General features: G+C 39.9%; 1 protein-coding gene across 4 annotated transcripts in view; it reads right to left on the reverse strand.

Moving 5' to 3' along the window:
* Positions 1-4,182: 4,182 nt before the first annotated feature.
* UBE2K (ubiquitin conjugating enzyme E2 K) overlaps positions 4,183-13,105 on the reverse strand; it is a gene marked incomplete at both ends in the record, with an annotated part of 49,316 nt that continues 40,393 nt past the window's right edge. For 2 of the 4 annotated variants that reach the window (XM_080697071.1, XM_080697070.1), the window contains 4 exons: positions 4,183-4,257; positions 4,526-4,654; positions 7,161-7,260; positions 10,823-10,905. In XM_080697071.1, the coding sequence (XP_080553197.1) occupies positions 4,183-4,257; positions 4,526-4,654; positions 7,161-7,260; positions 10,823-10,905 (387 nt within the window). The remainder of the gene's footprint in view (positions 4,258-4,525; positions 4,655-7,160; positions 7,261-10,822; positions 10,906-13,105) is intronic. The other 2 variants (XM_080697072.1, XM_080697073.1) reach the window with 2 other exon arrangements.

Here is a 13,105-nt window from a genome sequence, read left to right on the forward strand (position 1 = left end):
CTCTGCAATGTAAACTCAACTGCTTGTTCCGAGATGAGTACCCAGAAATAAGATATAAACCATTTTCAGGGGAAAACATGCATGCATTTATTTTTAAGAATTCCCAATAAGGGGGGAAAATTCAACATTTTAAAAAATGTGTTTATTTTTTAAAAAATCAGTTGTGTACAAAAGTGTTTCGTAGTTTTTAATTCTCAAGACAAATGCCCAACCCACCACCCACAGCCCACCCTGTTTCAATGGTATTTCTGGTAACCCACCCATTTTCCCCTTACAGGAAATTAATGGCTCAGAATAGACCCTCCTACAGAATCTATCACTAACATTGTTTAGAGAGCTAGAGACGCTAACAAGCAAGGTTCTTTCTCAGTGAGGTTAATGAGAGTCCCTATAATGGCAGTAGGCTTCCAGCGGACACCACAACAAAGCACCATCAATTGCTGAAAGCTAAAAAATAGATATTTTCAATACCATTTCATTTTCTATTGGAAAAGTCTTTAAATTACATTAAATAAGTCTTTTTTTCCCCAAAGAAATAGTCTAGCTTTTATTATGATGCCTGTCTAAAGTAGGTAACAGCAAGCAGATAAGGAGCGTTCACAGCACAGTGCACTGACTCTACCCACTCACACGCAGAACCAAGCGCACGGTGCCCACGGGATCGGAGCAGAGCCGGGGTACCGAGCAGCTGGCGGCACACCCACAGCTGGCGCTGAGGTGATGGCCGCAGGTCTATGAGGTTAGATCAGCCCAAAGCAGTACCAGAACCCGACAAGGAGGTGCTGACACTCCCCCTACGCCACAAGGCTTTGATCTGTATTGGAACAGTGCAAATACAATGTGTGTGACAGAGCTTGTAGACACTGAGGAAAAGTCACACTTGGGAAAAAGGCTATGTATCAGTAAATACTTCCAAGTCACCCTCCCAGTGACAGCAACTGGCTGACATTAAGCATTCACTTTAAATTACTATGAAAATGAAATCAACTTTCAAAAACCAATGGTTTGTACCTGGAACTGAAATTCCTTGAACTAGAAGTGATTAATGTAACATTTTATAAAATAAAGTTATCTGTAAACAGGCAGCTTCCTTTATGTATCTAAACATTGTTTCCATCTACTTACAAGAAGGTACACCTGGCCCAGCTCCCCTTTGCCCAAATTCATCTTTCCTCTTCCGAAACAACAAAAATCCCACTTTCCCATGCTGCTACAAAGGACAGTGAAATGTGATCAGGCCGCTCCTGCAGAGGCACCACTGACAGCCGAGACCTGCTTCCACCTCGGTAGACTTACACACGGCCTAAACAGCAATACCGCAAGCTCACTGTGTAGTGTATAAACAAAGCAAAATCTGCCTCAACTGCCAATTCCTCCTTACAGAGACTTAGACTAATTATTTTTGCATAGTTTTAAGTGCCATCAACAATCACGAATGTGAAAAACTTCAAAAAGCAAAGAAAAACCGCACGCAGTCTTTCACTTCAAAGATTACTTTCCTCAAAAGGAAAAATCTGATTCCTGGAAGGTGGTGTGTTTCAGTCACCCATACTCCCTATTCCACATTCCAGAGACCCAACTCAGAGCATCAAATTTAGTGCCATGTCACTCAAATATTAATATACTATATTTATTTGGGTCATTAATCTCTTCTGACACAATTGTTTTCAAAGTTAGGCACATACTGAAGAAACAGACCTGGTTATAATAAAAGCCTGTTGGAATATCTGTCTGCCCTGAATGAGATTTCACTTTTGTTAAACAATTTTTGAGGACTTTGATAATTATAATATCCACCAAAGAGTAAGTAAGTCTTCTCCATGTCTGACCTTTTAGTGTTCTTTTTCCAAGCATATTTCAGACCAGTGGGGAAAAACAACGGTCAGTTTCTACAGTTGGGAAATGGCATCTACCAGTAGGGAAGCGCAAAACCTGGGAAGATGGAGGGAAATGTCCTAGAAAGGGCAGAAAACTATCCTCACATTAAATGTAAATGAGGAAAATAACTTTTTATAATGAAGAAATCAAATCTTTTACTCTCCCAATTTCCTGGGCACTGGAAATATTGAAGTGTCATCAGGTGAGCAGATACAGTAGTGGGCCGATGTGCATAAACCAAAGCAGGACATAGTTGCCAAGAGCAAAGTATGTAATGCTTGAATCCAGCAACCTCCGAGTTTTCTTTCTTTAACCACAGACAATTAAGTATACCCTGATAATACAGGAAAGCAGTAAACTGGATAGCTGTGTTTGATCATTGGTAAAATCTAAACATTACTATTACCAAGCCACTCTCCACTTTAAAAAAAGTAATTCCAACCAATTACAGATCAAACGATTCGTATTTCCATACAACCCCATCTTACTTCAAAATATAAAGAAAACACAAGATTTTAGCTACTTAAAATAAATAAAGAAAAATCTTTTTTCCTTTGGCATCTTTAGAAAACAAACTACAGCAATAAAAGAAAGTGATTGTATAAAGAAATTTATGCTGAAGCAAACATATTAGGGAAAAAAACATAGCAACTTGTGTTTAGTATGGAATATTATCAACTGTAAGAGTTTACTGTTAATTAGGAAAGCCTTACAAGTTTTTGGAAGAACCTTCACATCTTTAACATTACAATATATTTAATAATGGTTCTTTTATTGCTTCTAGTCAAGATTACTGAAGTCAAATGAAGTTATGCTGATTTAATAGGTTCAAAAATTATTTTCCAAACACTTAACTATTATAATTTATGATAAATAACATTTGAAGAAAGCAAACCTTTTATAGTGACTTCCAATATACAGCCTTACTTTAATTCAGTCTAATTTCATTACATTTGTGGTATTTTGCATTGGTCCTGAAAACTGAATAATTGTATTTCTATGTATAGAACTGCTGCACAAATCTACTTCAACTTTCATAAAATTGTCAAATTAGATTTTTGAGATTGCAAAACTATTAATTTTCAACCTTCTGAACTTAGAATGAAATGTAACTTTAATACAAATAGAAAGTTTGACTATGTACAAGCGAAGGTAAAGTTTTCAAGAAAACTTATCAGAAACATCATAAAGAAAGCTAGATTTATAACATTTCTACTCCTATGTGCATTTGAAGTATGTACAGTAAAACACCAACACAGCTTTTATGTGTTAATATGGGGAAGTGCAAGCAAGAGTGATTTTCAAAGTATCTGATAGAGCAATCTCGATGAAGCCCAAAACTGGATTGAATACCTACAGGAAACAGTTGACTGCATCCTTCTAAGTTCTCAAAGAAAAATTTCATCAGTTTAAAAATCAATGTCAAATTCACTGGAAAACTTAGTTGGGTCTTTTTCATTAAATCTGGGAATACTGCAACATCAAGTATTTACTGTTTTGCAAGAAAAATAAAATTGGCAGCTGCTCCATTTACACATTCTTACTTACTTACATAGGAAAAACTTTAATAGTGTGTTGAAGAACTGTGACAAAACATTCCAAACCTACGACCTAAAAATGGAGCAAGGGCTAATGTACCCCAGCACATTCTCCAACCGAATACAGAGCAATCTGCCATCAGAGCAAAGCTGTGTATGGTAACAGGAAAAATAGATACAGTGCCCAGTCTGTCACCAGGGACATAAAGGCTCTGAATAGGTCACCATCTCCAATTCTGGATAAATTTCATGTGTAAGCATTTTCCATTGCTTAAAATGGTGGTCTTTTCAGCTACCCATCCTAAGAAGTCAAGTACAAGCATGCAAATAAGTTCACAGGCACAGAGGATCCATGTTAGAAACAGTTAAGGTAGCTGTGATGCAACACCAACAATTTGAATGGCCCTGACACACTCAAAATAGTATCTTAATTATTCAACAAAATCCTGAAGCAAACTCTTGCTAGTCTTGTTACACTGCTAAACACTAAAGTAGCATGTTTTTTCCATGGTTTTAGCTTAGCTCAAAGAATTTTTACACTATTAAGTATGAAAAAAATTAAAGTATTTCCCCTTTTTAAATTTACACAGACGTTTAATTAGCTTTATTTACAGAGCAAGGATTTTTTTTCAGTCTCCAATGGTGCCTAGATAACATCATTAGGCAAGAATGCCAGTTTAAAAGAAATCTATGCAGAATCCTAAAAATAACAGATGTTGGTGCTCCTCAAGAAGAGGCCAGGTGATGGTCAGCAGTTGCCCAGGCCTCAGTTACTCAGAAGCAGTTCTGTTGCAGTCTCTACATCCCATGATTTTGAAGACAAGGCCACTATTACTGCATTCTGTGGGAAAGGGGAGAAATAAAAATCAAATCTCAAGGAAACAGGTTTAAAATACTGAATCATCACTGTCTTAAATTGAGAAATCATGTTTAAGTTGCCTTACTACTTAATGTGCATAAAAATTTCTAAAAAAGAAAAATTCCTGACTTTAATAAAAGAAATCCTGTTTATTAAAATTAGATATTCTTTTATTTGCTAAACCATTTCTACTACTACAGCAATAACTTTAAACCAATATTTAAAAACTAATATTCCCTCATGTACTTACCCTATCAAACCCCATAGCACATAGATTTTCTATTTTTTTGGTGTATTCTGGACTAGAAACTGGTGCTCCAGCATACACGTGTGCCCAAAGTCGAGCTGTCTGTTTGAACATTTCAGGATTTTGTTTGTACTACAAGAGATAAAAGAAAATTGATTGACATAATATATAATTAGAGTATTTGATATAGTAAGCACAACATCTAATTGTCTAAGACCCTGCCTTTTGTGTGTGTGTGTGTGTGTGTGTGTGTGTGTGTGTGTGTGGCACTAGGGATTGAACCTAGGAGTGCAATATCACCGAGTTATAACCCAGGTCTCTTCCCTACCCCACCTGTTTTTGGAGCCAGAGTCTTCCTGATGAGAGTATCACAGAACATGTTTGTAGGTTTTTTAAGACTACCTTCAGTTTTAGGAATGTCATATAGAGATGTTCAAAGTGCATTTGTATAGAACTATGAACTTTCAAATAGGCGCTAGCGCTACTAAGGTTGAGCTTAACAGTGCATCAACAAATAGGTGATAATATCAGCGTAGACATAATTGAATGTACATAATGGAAAGTTAAGGGAACAACACCAGAACCAAAGAACCACATTTAGTGTTAAAAAGCTGGGTGCAGTGGTGCACACTTGTAATCACAGTACTTGGGAGACCAAGACAGGAGGATTGCAGGTTCAATCCTCTACTTCCGGGCTACACTCCCAGACCTATTTTATATTTTTATTTGAAAACACAGTCTCTTAAGCCGGCAAGGCTGGCTTTGAACCTGTGTGATCCTCCTGTCTCCGCCTCCCATGTGTGGGGATTATAAACGTGTGCCATCACGCTCGGCTAAATAAATAATCTTAAAAAAAAAAACCCAAAAAACCTCTAGGTTCAATTCTGAGTAACACCCCCCCACCCCCCACAGTTAAAGAACAACAATTGAGTCGAGTGTGGCAACGCACACTTGTAATCCCAGCATTCAGGAGGCAGAGACCGGAGGATTGAGGTTTGTGAACAGCTTCAGCTACTTAGCAAGACCCTTTGCAAATCAGTGAGACCTGTCTCAAAAAAGAAAAAAGACTAACCAGGCATGGTGGCGCACACTTGTAATCCCAGCATTTGGGAGGCTGAAACAGGAGGATTGTGGTTCTCAGCCAGCCTCATCTATTTAGTGAGCCCCCCCCCCCCAGTATAGGGGGGGAAAAAAAGAAGCAAGAGAGTAGGTATATGGTTGTTCACTTTAGACTGTGCATTTAATTTTTGTGTGTGTGATGCTGGGATGGAACTAGGGGCTTTCTATCTCCAGACTACACTACCAGACCTATTTTTCTTTTCTTTTTTTTTATGGTATTGGGAATGGAACTCAGGGGCATTTGACCTCTGAGCTACACCCCCAGCCCTATTTTTTATTCTTTTTCTTTGGTGGTACAGGGGATGGAACCCAGGGTTCTTCTACCTCCGGGCTATACTCCCAGACCTATTTTATATGGAAACAAGGTCTTGCTAAATTGCTGAAAGCCTAAGTAGCTGAGGCTGGCTTGGAACCTGCACGATCCCCGTCTCAGCCTCCCAAGCACGGGGATTACAAGCGTGCGCCACCATGCCCGGCTTTTATTCTTTATTTTGAAACAGGGTCTCACTGAGTTGCAAAGGGCATCACTAAGTAGCTGAGGCTGGCCTCAAACCTGCACAATCCTCATGTCTCAGACTCCCAAATGCTGGGATTACAAGCATGCACCACCATGCCTGGTCCAGACCTATTTTTTATAAATATTTTATTTAGAAACAGGGTATCACTATGTTGCTGAGAGCCTCACTGAATAGCTGAGGCTGGATTCAAACCTGTGCGAACCTCCTGTCTCAGCCTCCTAAGTACTGGGATTACAACCATGCGCCACCATGCCTGGCTTGAAAACATTCTTATGATAGAAAAAAAGAAGCTATCATGTACGAAATTAAATTATGTTAAAAACCAAATTAATCAGTTGGGCATGGTGGCACATGCTTGTAATCCCAGCAATCAGGAGGCTGAGGAGGATTGCAGCTCGTGGACAGCCTCAGCTATTTAGTGAGGCCCTTTGCAACTCAGTGAGACCCTATTTCAAAATAAAATTTAAAAATAGGGCTGAGGGTATAGCTTAGAGGTCAAATGCCCCTAGGTTCCATCCCCGTGTCTGCAAAACAAAAACCCCAAATTAATCTTAATGTAAGTAAAGACACTTTCAAATAAACTTCGTTTCAATAGAATATACTTATGTGGCTGGGTTTCAACCGCAAAACAACAACAACAACAACAACAACAACAACAACAACAACAACAACACTACTTATGTGTTAATATAAAAACCATGAAAGTCGGCCAGGCGTGGTGGCGCACGCTTGTAATCCCTGCGCTTGGGAGGCGGAGATCGTGCAGGTTCAAAGCCAGCCATGCTGGCTTAAGAAACCCTGTTTCCAAATAAAGTATAAAAATAGGTCTGGGAGTGTAGCTCAGAGGTAGAAGGGCTTCCAGGAACCCCAGTACCACCAAAAACAACAACAACAACAACAACAACAACAACAACAACAACAACAACAACAACAACACCAAAACACCATGAAAGCCGGCTCATACATAGGTAAAGGAAGTTTTTCAAAAGCAGTCATCTTACCTGATTTGCTACTACTGCGTCTTGTGGATCATCTGGTTCTGCAGCTGCCAAGAGTGCTTGCAATGACAGTAATACCGTGCGGAGAGTCATTGCTGCCGCCCTAAATTTCAAAATAGAAAAACATTCCACTATGAGAGCCCTGAATGACAAAAACAAAGACAGGGTTTTCCTGAATAAAACATATAAATCTACTGAAGCTAAAATTTATTTACCTTAATCATACAGCTAACTTCTGTATGCCTGTCTTACCTATTTTGTTCTTTACCCCCATGGCACTGAGGATTGCACCCAGGGGCATTCTACCGCCGAGACACTCTCAGCTCTTTTTAAAACTTCTTTGTTAGGCAGGCATGGTGGTGCACATTGTAATCTCATCACTCAGGAGGCTGAGACAGGAGGATGGCGGCTCACAAACAGCCTGAGCTGCTTGTGAGGCCCTTTGCAACTCAGTGAGACCCTGTTTCAAAATAAAAAATAAGAAAATATAGGGCTGGGGTAAGTACAGCTCGAAGGTGGAATGCCCTTGGGTTCCATCCTGAGTACTGCAATAAAAGAAATTTTATTTTCTTGCTTTGAAACAGGATCTCATTACATTGCTGAGGCTGTGATCTTCCTATTTCAGCCTCTCAAGTACCGGGATCACAGGCTCACTGACTTTTTTTAAATTTGGTGGTACTGAGGGTGGAACCCAGAGGCTTTCTACCTCCAGGCTATACTCCCAGACCTATTTTATGTTTTATTTGGAAACAGGGTCTAAGTAGCTGAGAGCCTCACTAAGTAGCCGAGGCTGGCTTTGAACCTGTGTGATCCTCTTGTCTCAGCCTCCCAAGCACAGGGATTACAAGTGTGCACAACCAAGCCAGCAACTGACTTATTTTTCAATCCATTTTTCTAAACGAAAAGCAAAAACCATTAGTACTCATAGCCTGTGCAAATTTCCTTTAATGATACTCTACAAATAAGAACTACCAAGCTAATATCTTTTACATTTGTTTGTTTGTTTATTTTGTGGCACCATGAAATAAACATCTGGACATTCTACTTCAGAACTATACTTCCAGCCATCTTTTTTGTTATTTTGAAATTGAGGGTTTTCTTGTGGGGGGGGGCACTGGAGATTGAAGCCAGGGGAATTCTACCTCTGAGCTTTACCCTCAGTTCTATTTATTTGGAAACTAGGTCTCACTAAGTTGATGAGTGCCTCATTTCTTTCAGAGACTGTCACTGAACTTGCAATCCTGCTTCAGCCTCCCAAGTACTGGTATTACAAGCGTGTACCACCATGCCCATCTGAAATAAGGTCTTGCTAAGTTACTACAAACTGGCCTTGAACCTGGACTCTACCTGTCTCTGGCTCCCAAGTTCTGCCATTATTTTGTACCTTTTAAATCTAAAATGATTGCATACTATTCTTAAACAGAATATACTTTTCACCTAAAAGACACCATTTAAGTTGGACATGATAGCACATGCTTGTAATTCCTGTACTTGGGAGGCTAAAACAAGAGGATCACAGGTTCGCAGCCAGTCTCAGCAACTGAGAAGCCTCTGCAACTCAGCAAGACTTTGTTTCAAAAATGAAAGATATAAGCCGGGCATGGTGGCACACGCTTGTAATCTCAACTTTTTGGAGGCTTAGACAGGAGGATCATGGTTTGTGGATAGCCTCAGCTACTTAGTGAGGCCCTTTGCAACTCAGTGAGACCCTGTTTCAAAATAAAGAATAAAAAATAGGGCTAGGGTGAAGCCGGGCGTGGTGGCGCACGCTTGTAATCCCAGCATTTGGGAGGCTGAAACGGGAGGATCGCGGTTTGCAGACAGCCTCAGCTACTTAGTGAGGCCCTGTTTCAAAACAAAGAATAAAAAATAGGGCAGGGGATGTCGCTCAGAGGTAAAATGCCCCGGGGTTCCATCCCCAGACCTGCAAAAAAAAAAAAAAAAAAAAAAAAAAAAAGGCTAGGGTGTAGCTTGGAGGTCAAATGTCCCTAGTTTCTACCTCAGTACCTTAAGAAAAAAAGATGAAGCCAGATGTGGTGGCGTACCTTATAATCCCAGTACTTGAGAGGCCGAGACAGGAGGATTGCAGGTTCATGGCCAGCCTCAGCTTCAGTTACCTGTGAGGCCCTGTGCAACTTAGTAAAACCCTGTTTCAAGTAAAAGAATAAAAACTGAGGCTGAGGGTGTAGCTTGGGGTATAGCTCAGAGGTAGAATGCCCCTGGGTTCCAACCCTAGTACCATACAGAGACTTAGTAAGACCCTGTTTCAAGGGAAGGCTGGAGATTTAGATCATTTTATGTTGGGAGTATTTACTTCTTTCCCTCTCCCTCTTTCTAGTGGTACTAGGGATTGAGCCTAAGATTCTACCTCTGAGTTTGTGTGTGTGTGTGTGTGTGTGTGTGTGTGTGTGTGTGTGTGTGTATGTGTGTGTGGTGGTGGTGGCACACACACGCACACACACACACACACACCCTAGACCTCATGTCACAGATAAGGCAGCCATGCTGGATGCAGGACCTAGTTGCTAGGGAGAAGTGCCTGGGTGTGGCTTGGGGACTATATGTATTTTTCTCTTCCGCTCTTTAGCTCTGTTTCTGGCCTCCACGTGAGAGCAGAGTTCCTCCAGCTCTCTGCTACCATTCCTCAGACTCCACTAGGCCTAAAATGAACTGAAACCTCCAGAAAACTGTGAGCAAATAAACCTTCCTGAGTTGTGGCTGTCAAGTATTTTGGTTCACAGCAGTGACTGATAACTGTAACAGCAAGTAAGGTAAGTACTGTACAAATGAGGATAGCAACTGCACAGGTATCCTTGGAATCTGAGAACCTCAGTTGTACTCAGCCAGCACAATGCCTAACAATGTTGTTGCATACATTCCATTTGAGAAGGAGATGACTACTTCAATACTTACTTTTTACTTTTTTGGTCTCTTACCAAAAAAAAAAAAAAGTACTGGGTGGGGATGAAACCCAGGGGCATTGCACCTCCAAGCTATACTTCCAGCCCTATTTGTTAGTCTCTTTATTTTTGAAACTGTCTCACTGAGTTGAGAAGGGCCTACCTAGCTGAGGCTGTTCTCGAAATGCAATCCTCCGGTCTCCGCCTCCCAAATGCTGGGATTACAAGCGTGCGCCACCAAGCCCAGAATAATAATATCTTTTTCATGTAACAGTCAAATTGATTAAAATAATTAACTTTTTCAACTATAAAACTAGCATGACAGCTGGGCGTGGTGGCGCACACTTGTAAACCCAGCAATGGGGAGGCTGAGACCAGAGGATCATGGTTCGTGGACAGCTTCAGCTACTTAATGAGGCCCTCCACAACTTAGTGAGACCTTGTTTCAAAATAAAGAATAAAAAATAGGGCAGGGGGTGTAGCTTGTAGTTCGAATGCCTCTGGGTTCTATCACCAGACCCGCAAAACAAACAGACAAACAAAAAAAACAAAACAAACAAACAAACAAAAAAAACCCTAGCATGACACTGATTAGTGTCTACTTGAATATAAATTAATTTTGATTATAACATTTTCAAATATGTACTTAGACATTAAAATTACTGCACAAATAAGATAAATACAACATAAACTAATGATACACATTTAACATTTTCAGTCTTGGTATTCCATGAGAAGAGTGAAAGTGAATTTAAAATCTCTTACCATTGGTCTTTTAGGATATCCAAACAAATAGCCCCTGTGACGGAACTAATATTAGGATGCCATATTTTAGTGATAAACCGGACCTAGAATAGAAAGCACACTTAAGTTTTTAAGTAAAAGAAATAAAATATATATAGCCGGGTGTGGTGGCGCATGCTGGTAATCCCCGCGTTTGGGAGACTGAGACAGGAGGATTGTACAGGTTCGAAGCCAGCCTCAGCTATTTGGTGGGCCTCTCAGCAACTAACTTAGTGAGACCCTGTTTCCAAGTAAAAAAAATATAAAATAGGTCTGGGAGCATAGCCCGGAGGTAGAAATCCCTTGATTTCCACCCCAGGTACCACAAAACAAACAAACAAACAACAAACAAACAAAAATAAGCTTTATTTAATTTGAAAAAGCACTTTAAGTTACCAATGGATTTAAAATAGCTAAAACTATACACTTCATTTTTTTTTTTAATGGTATTGGGATAGAATGCCCCTGGGTTCCACCCCCAGTACAAAAAAAAAAAAAAAAAAAGCAAAACCTCAGGGAGCTTCTACCTCTGGGCTACATTCTCAGACCTATTTTATATTTTATTTGGAAACAAGAGTCTCACTAAGCTTCTGAGGCTGGCTTCGAACCTGCAATCCTCCTGTCTCATCCTCCCAAATACTGGGATTACAAGCCTGTGCCACCACTCTCAGTTTACTTATTTCCTTGATGCTGTTGGGATTGACTGATCTATCTATCTACTGGCACTGGGTTGGAACCCAGGGGCATTCTACCTCCAAGCTATACCCCCAGCCCTATTTTTTATTCTTTATTTTAAAACAAAGTCTCACTCACTGAATTGCAAAAGGCTTAAGTAGGTGAGGCTGTCCACAAACCACGATCCTCCTGTCTCACCCTCTGCAACGCTGGGATTACAAGTGTACCCCACCACATCTGTCTTGAAAGGTACATTTTGATGTGAGATAAAAAATGTGAAGAAAAAAAAATCCTAACAGTGAAATAACTTTTTTACACCAATTAACTTCTTTTGTGTGTGTGCGGTACTGGGAATTAAACAAGGAACATGCAACCTAAGTGGCACCTCCAGCCCTTTCCAATTTGTACTTTGAAACAGGGTCTTGCTAAGTTTTTGAGAAAGTGTCAGCCTCCAAAGTACAGTGATAGCAGGTGTGCACCACTGTACCTGGATTCAATGAATTCCTTTAAATGTTTTGGGGGGACTGAACCCAGAAGTATTCTACCTTAGAAATACACTCAGCCCTTTTCATTTTTAACTCAAAACATAGTCTTGCTAATTACTGAAGGTTTCACTAAATTGTTAAACCTACAATTCTCTGTCTTCTAACTACTGGGATTATAGGTATGCTCTACCACACCCAGTTAACTTCTTTAATCTTTTTATTTCTAGGACAGGTCTTTAAAACAAATGAGAAACCAAAGCTCACTGATATTTGATATCTTGCGTAAAATAAAAAAGCCAGTGAAATGAAAGAAGATTTGAAGACCTGTTGACTATTTTGGGAGATTAATATTCACGGTTTCAGAGATTGTTTTATTAAGTTGCTGAGAGCCTCACTCAGTAGCTGAGGCTGGCTTTGAACCTGTGCGATCCTCCTGTCTCAGCCTCCCAAGTGCGGGGATTACAAGCATGGGCCACCACACCTGGATTAGAGATTGTGTTTTAGCTGGTCATAGTGGTACATGCTCTAATCCCAATAATTGGGAGGCTGACACAGGAGGATCCTAGGTTCTAGGAAAGTTTTAGCAACACAGCAGGACTCTCAGCTACCTAGTGAGACCTGGTTTCAGACTTAAAAAAAAAAAAAAAAAACCACAAAAAGAGCTGGGGGTAGCCAGGTCTGAAGGCACATGCTTATAGTATCAATATTTGAGAGGCTGAGACAGGAGGATTGCAGGGTTGAGACCAGCTTCAGCAGCTTAATGAGACGCTATTTCAAAATAAAAAATCAAACAGGGCTGGGGTGGTAGCTGAGGCAGAATGGCCCTGTGTTTAATCCCTAGTGCAAGGAGAAAAACATAAACAAATGAACATAAATATGTCTACCCATTGCTAGATGGATAAACAAAATGTGATATCACACAATAGAATATCATTTGAAATTTTAAGAATTTCATTCTTAAAAAATGAAATTCCAACATATGCTACAACATGGATGAACCTTTACAATATTATGCTAAGTGTAATAAAACTGAAACACATCAACAAATTTTAAAATTCTACTTATATGAGGTGCCCAGAAGAGTCAAATTTATGGGAACATAAAA

The sequence above is a fragment of the Muscardinus avellanarius genome, assembly GCF_963383645.1.
Source record: "Muscardinus avellanarius genome assembly, chromosome: 6".
Classification (NCBI taxonomy): Eukaryota; Metazoa; Chordata; class Mammalia; order Rodentia; family Gliridae; genus Muscardinus; species Muscardinus avellanarius.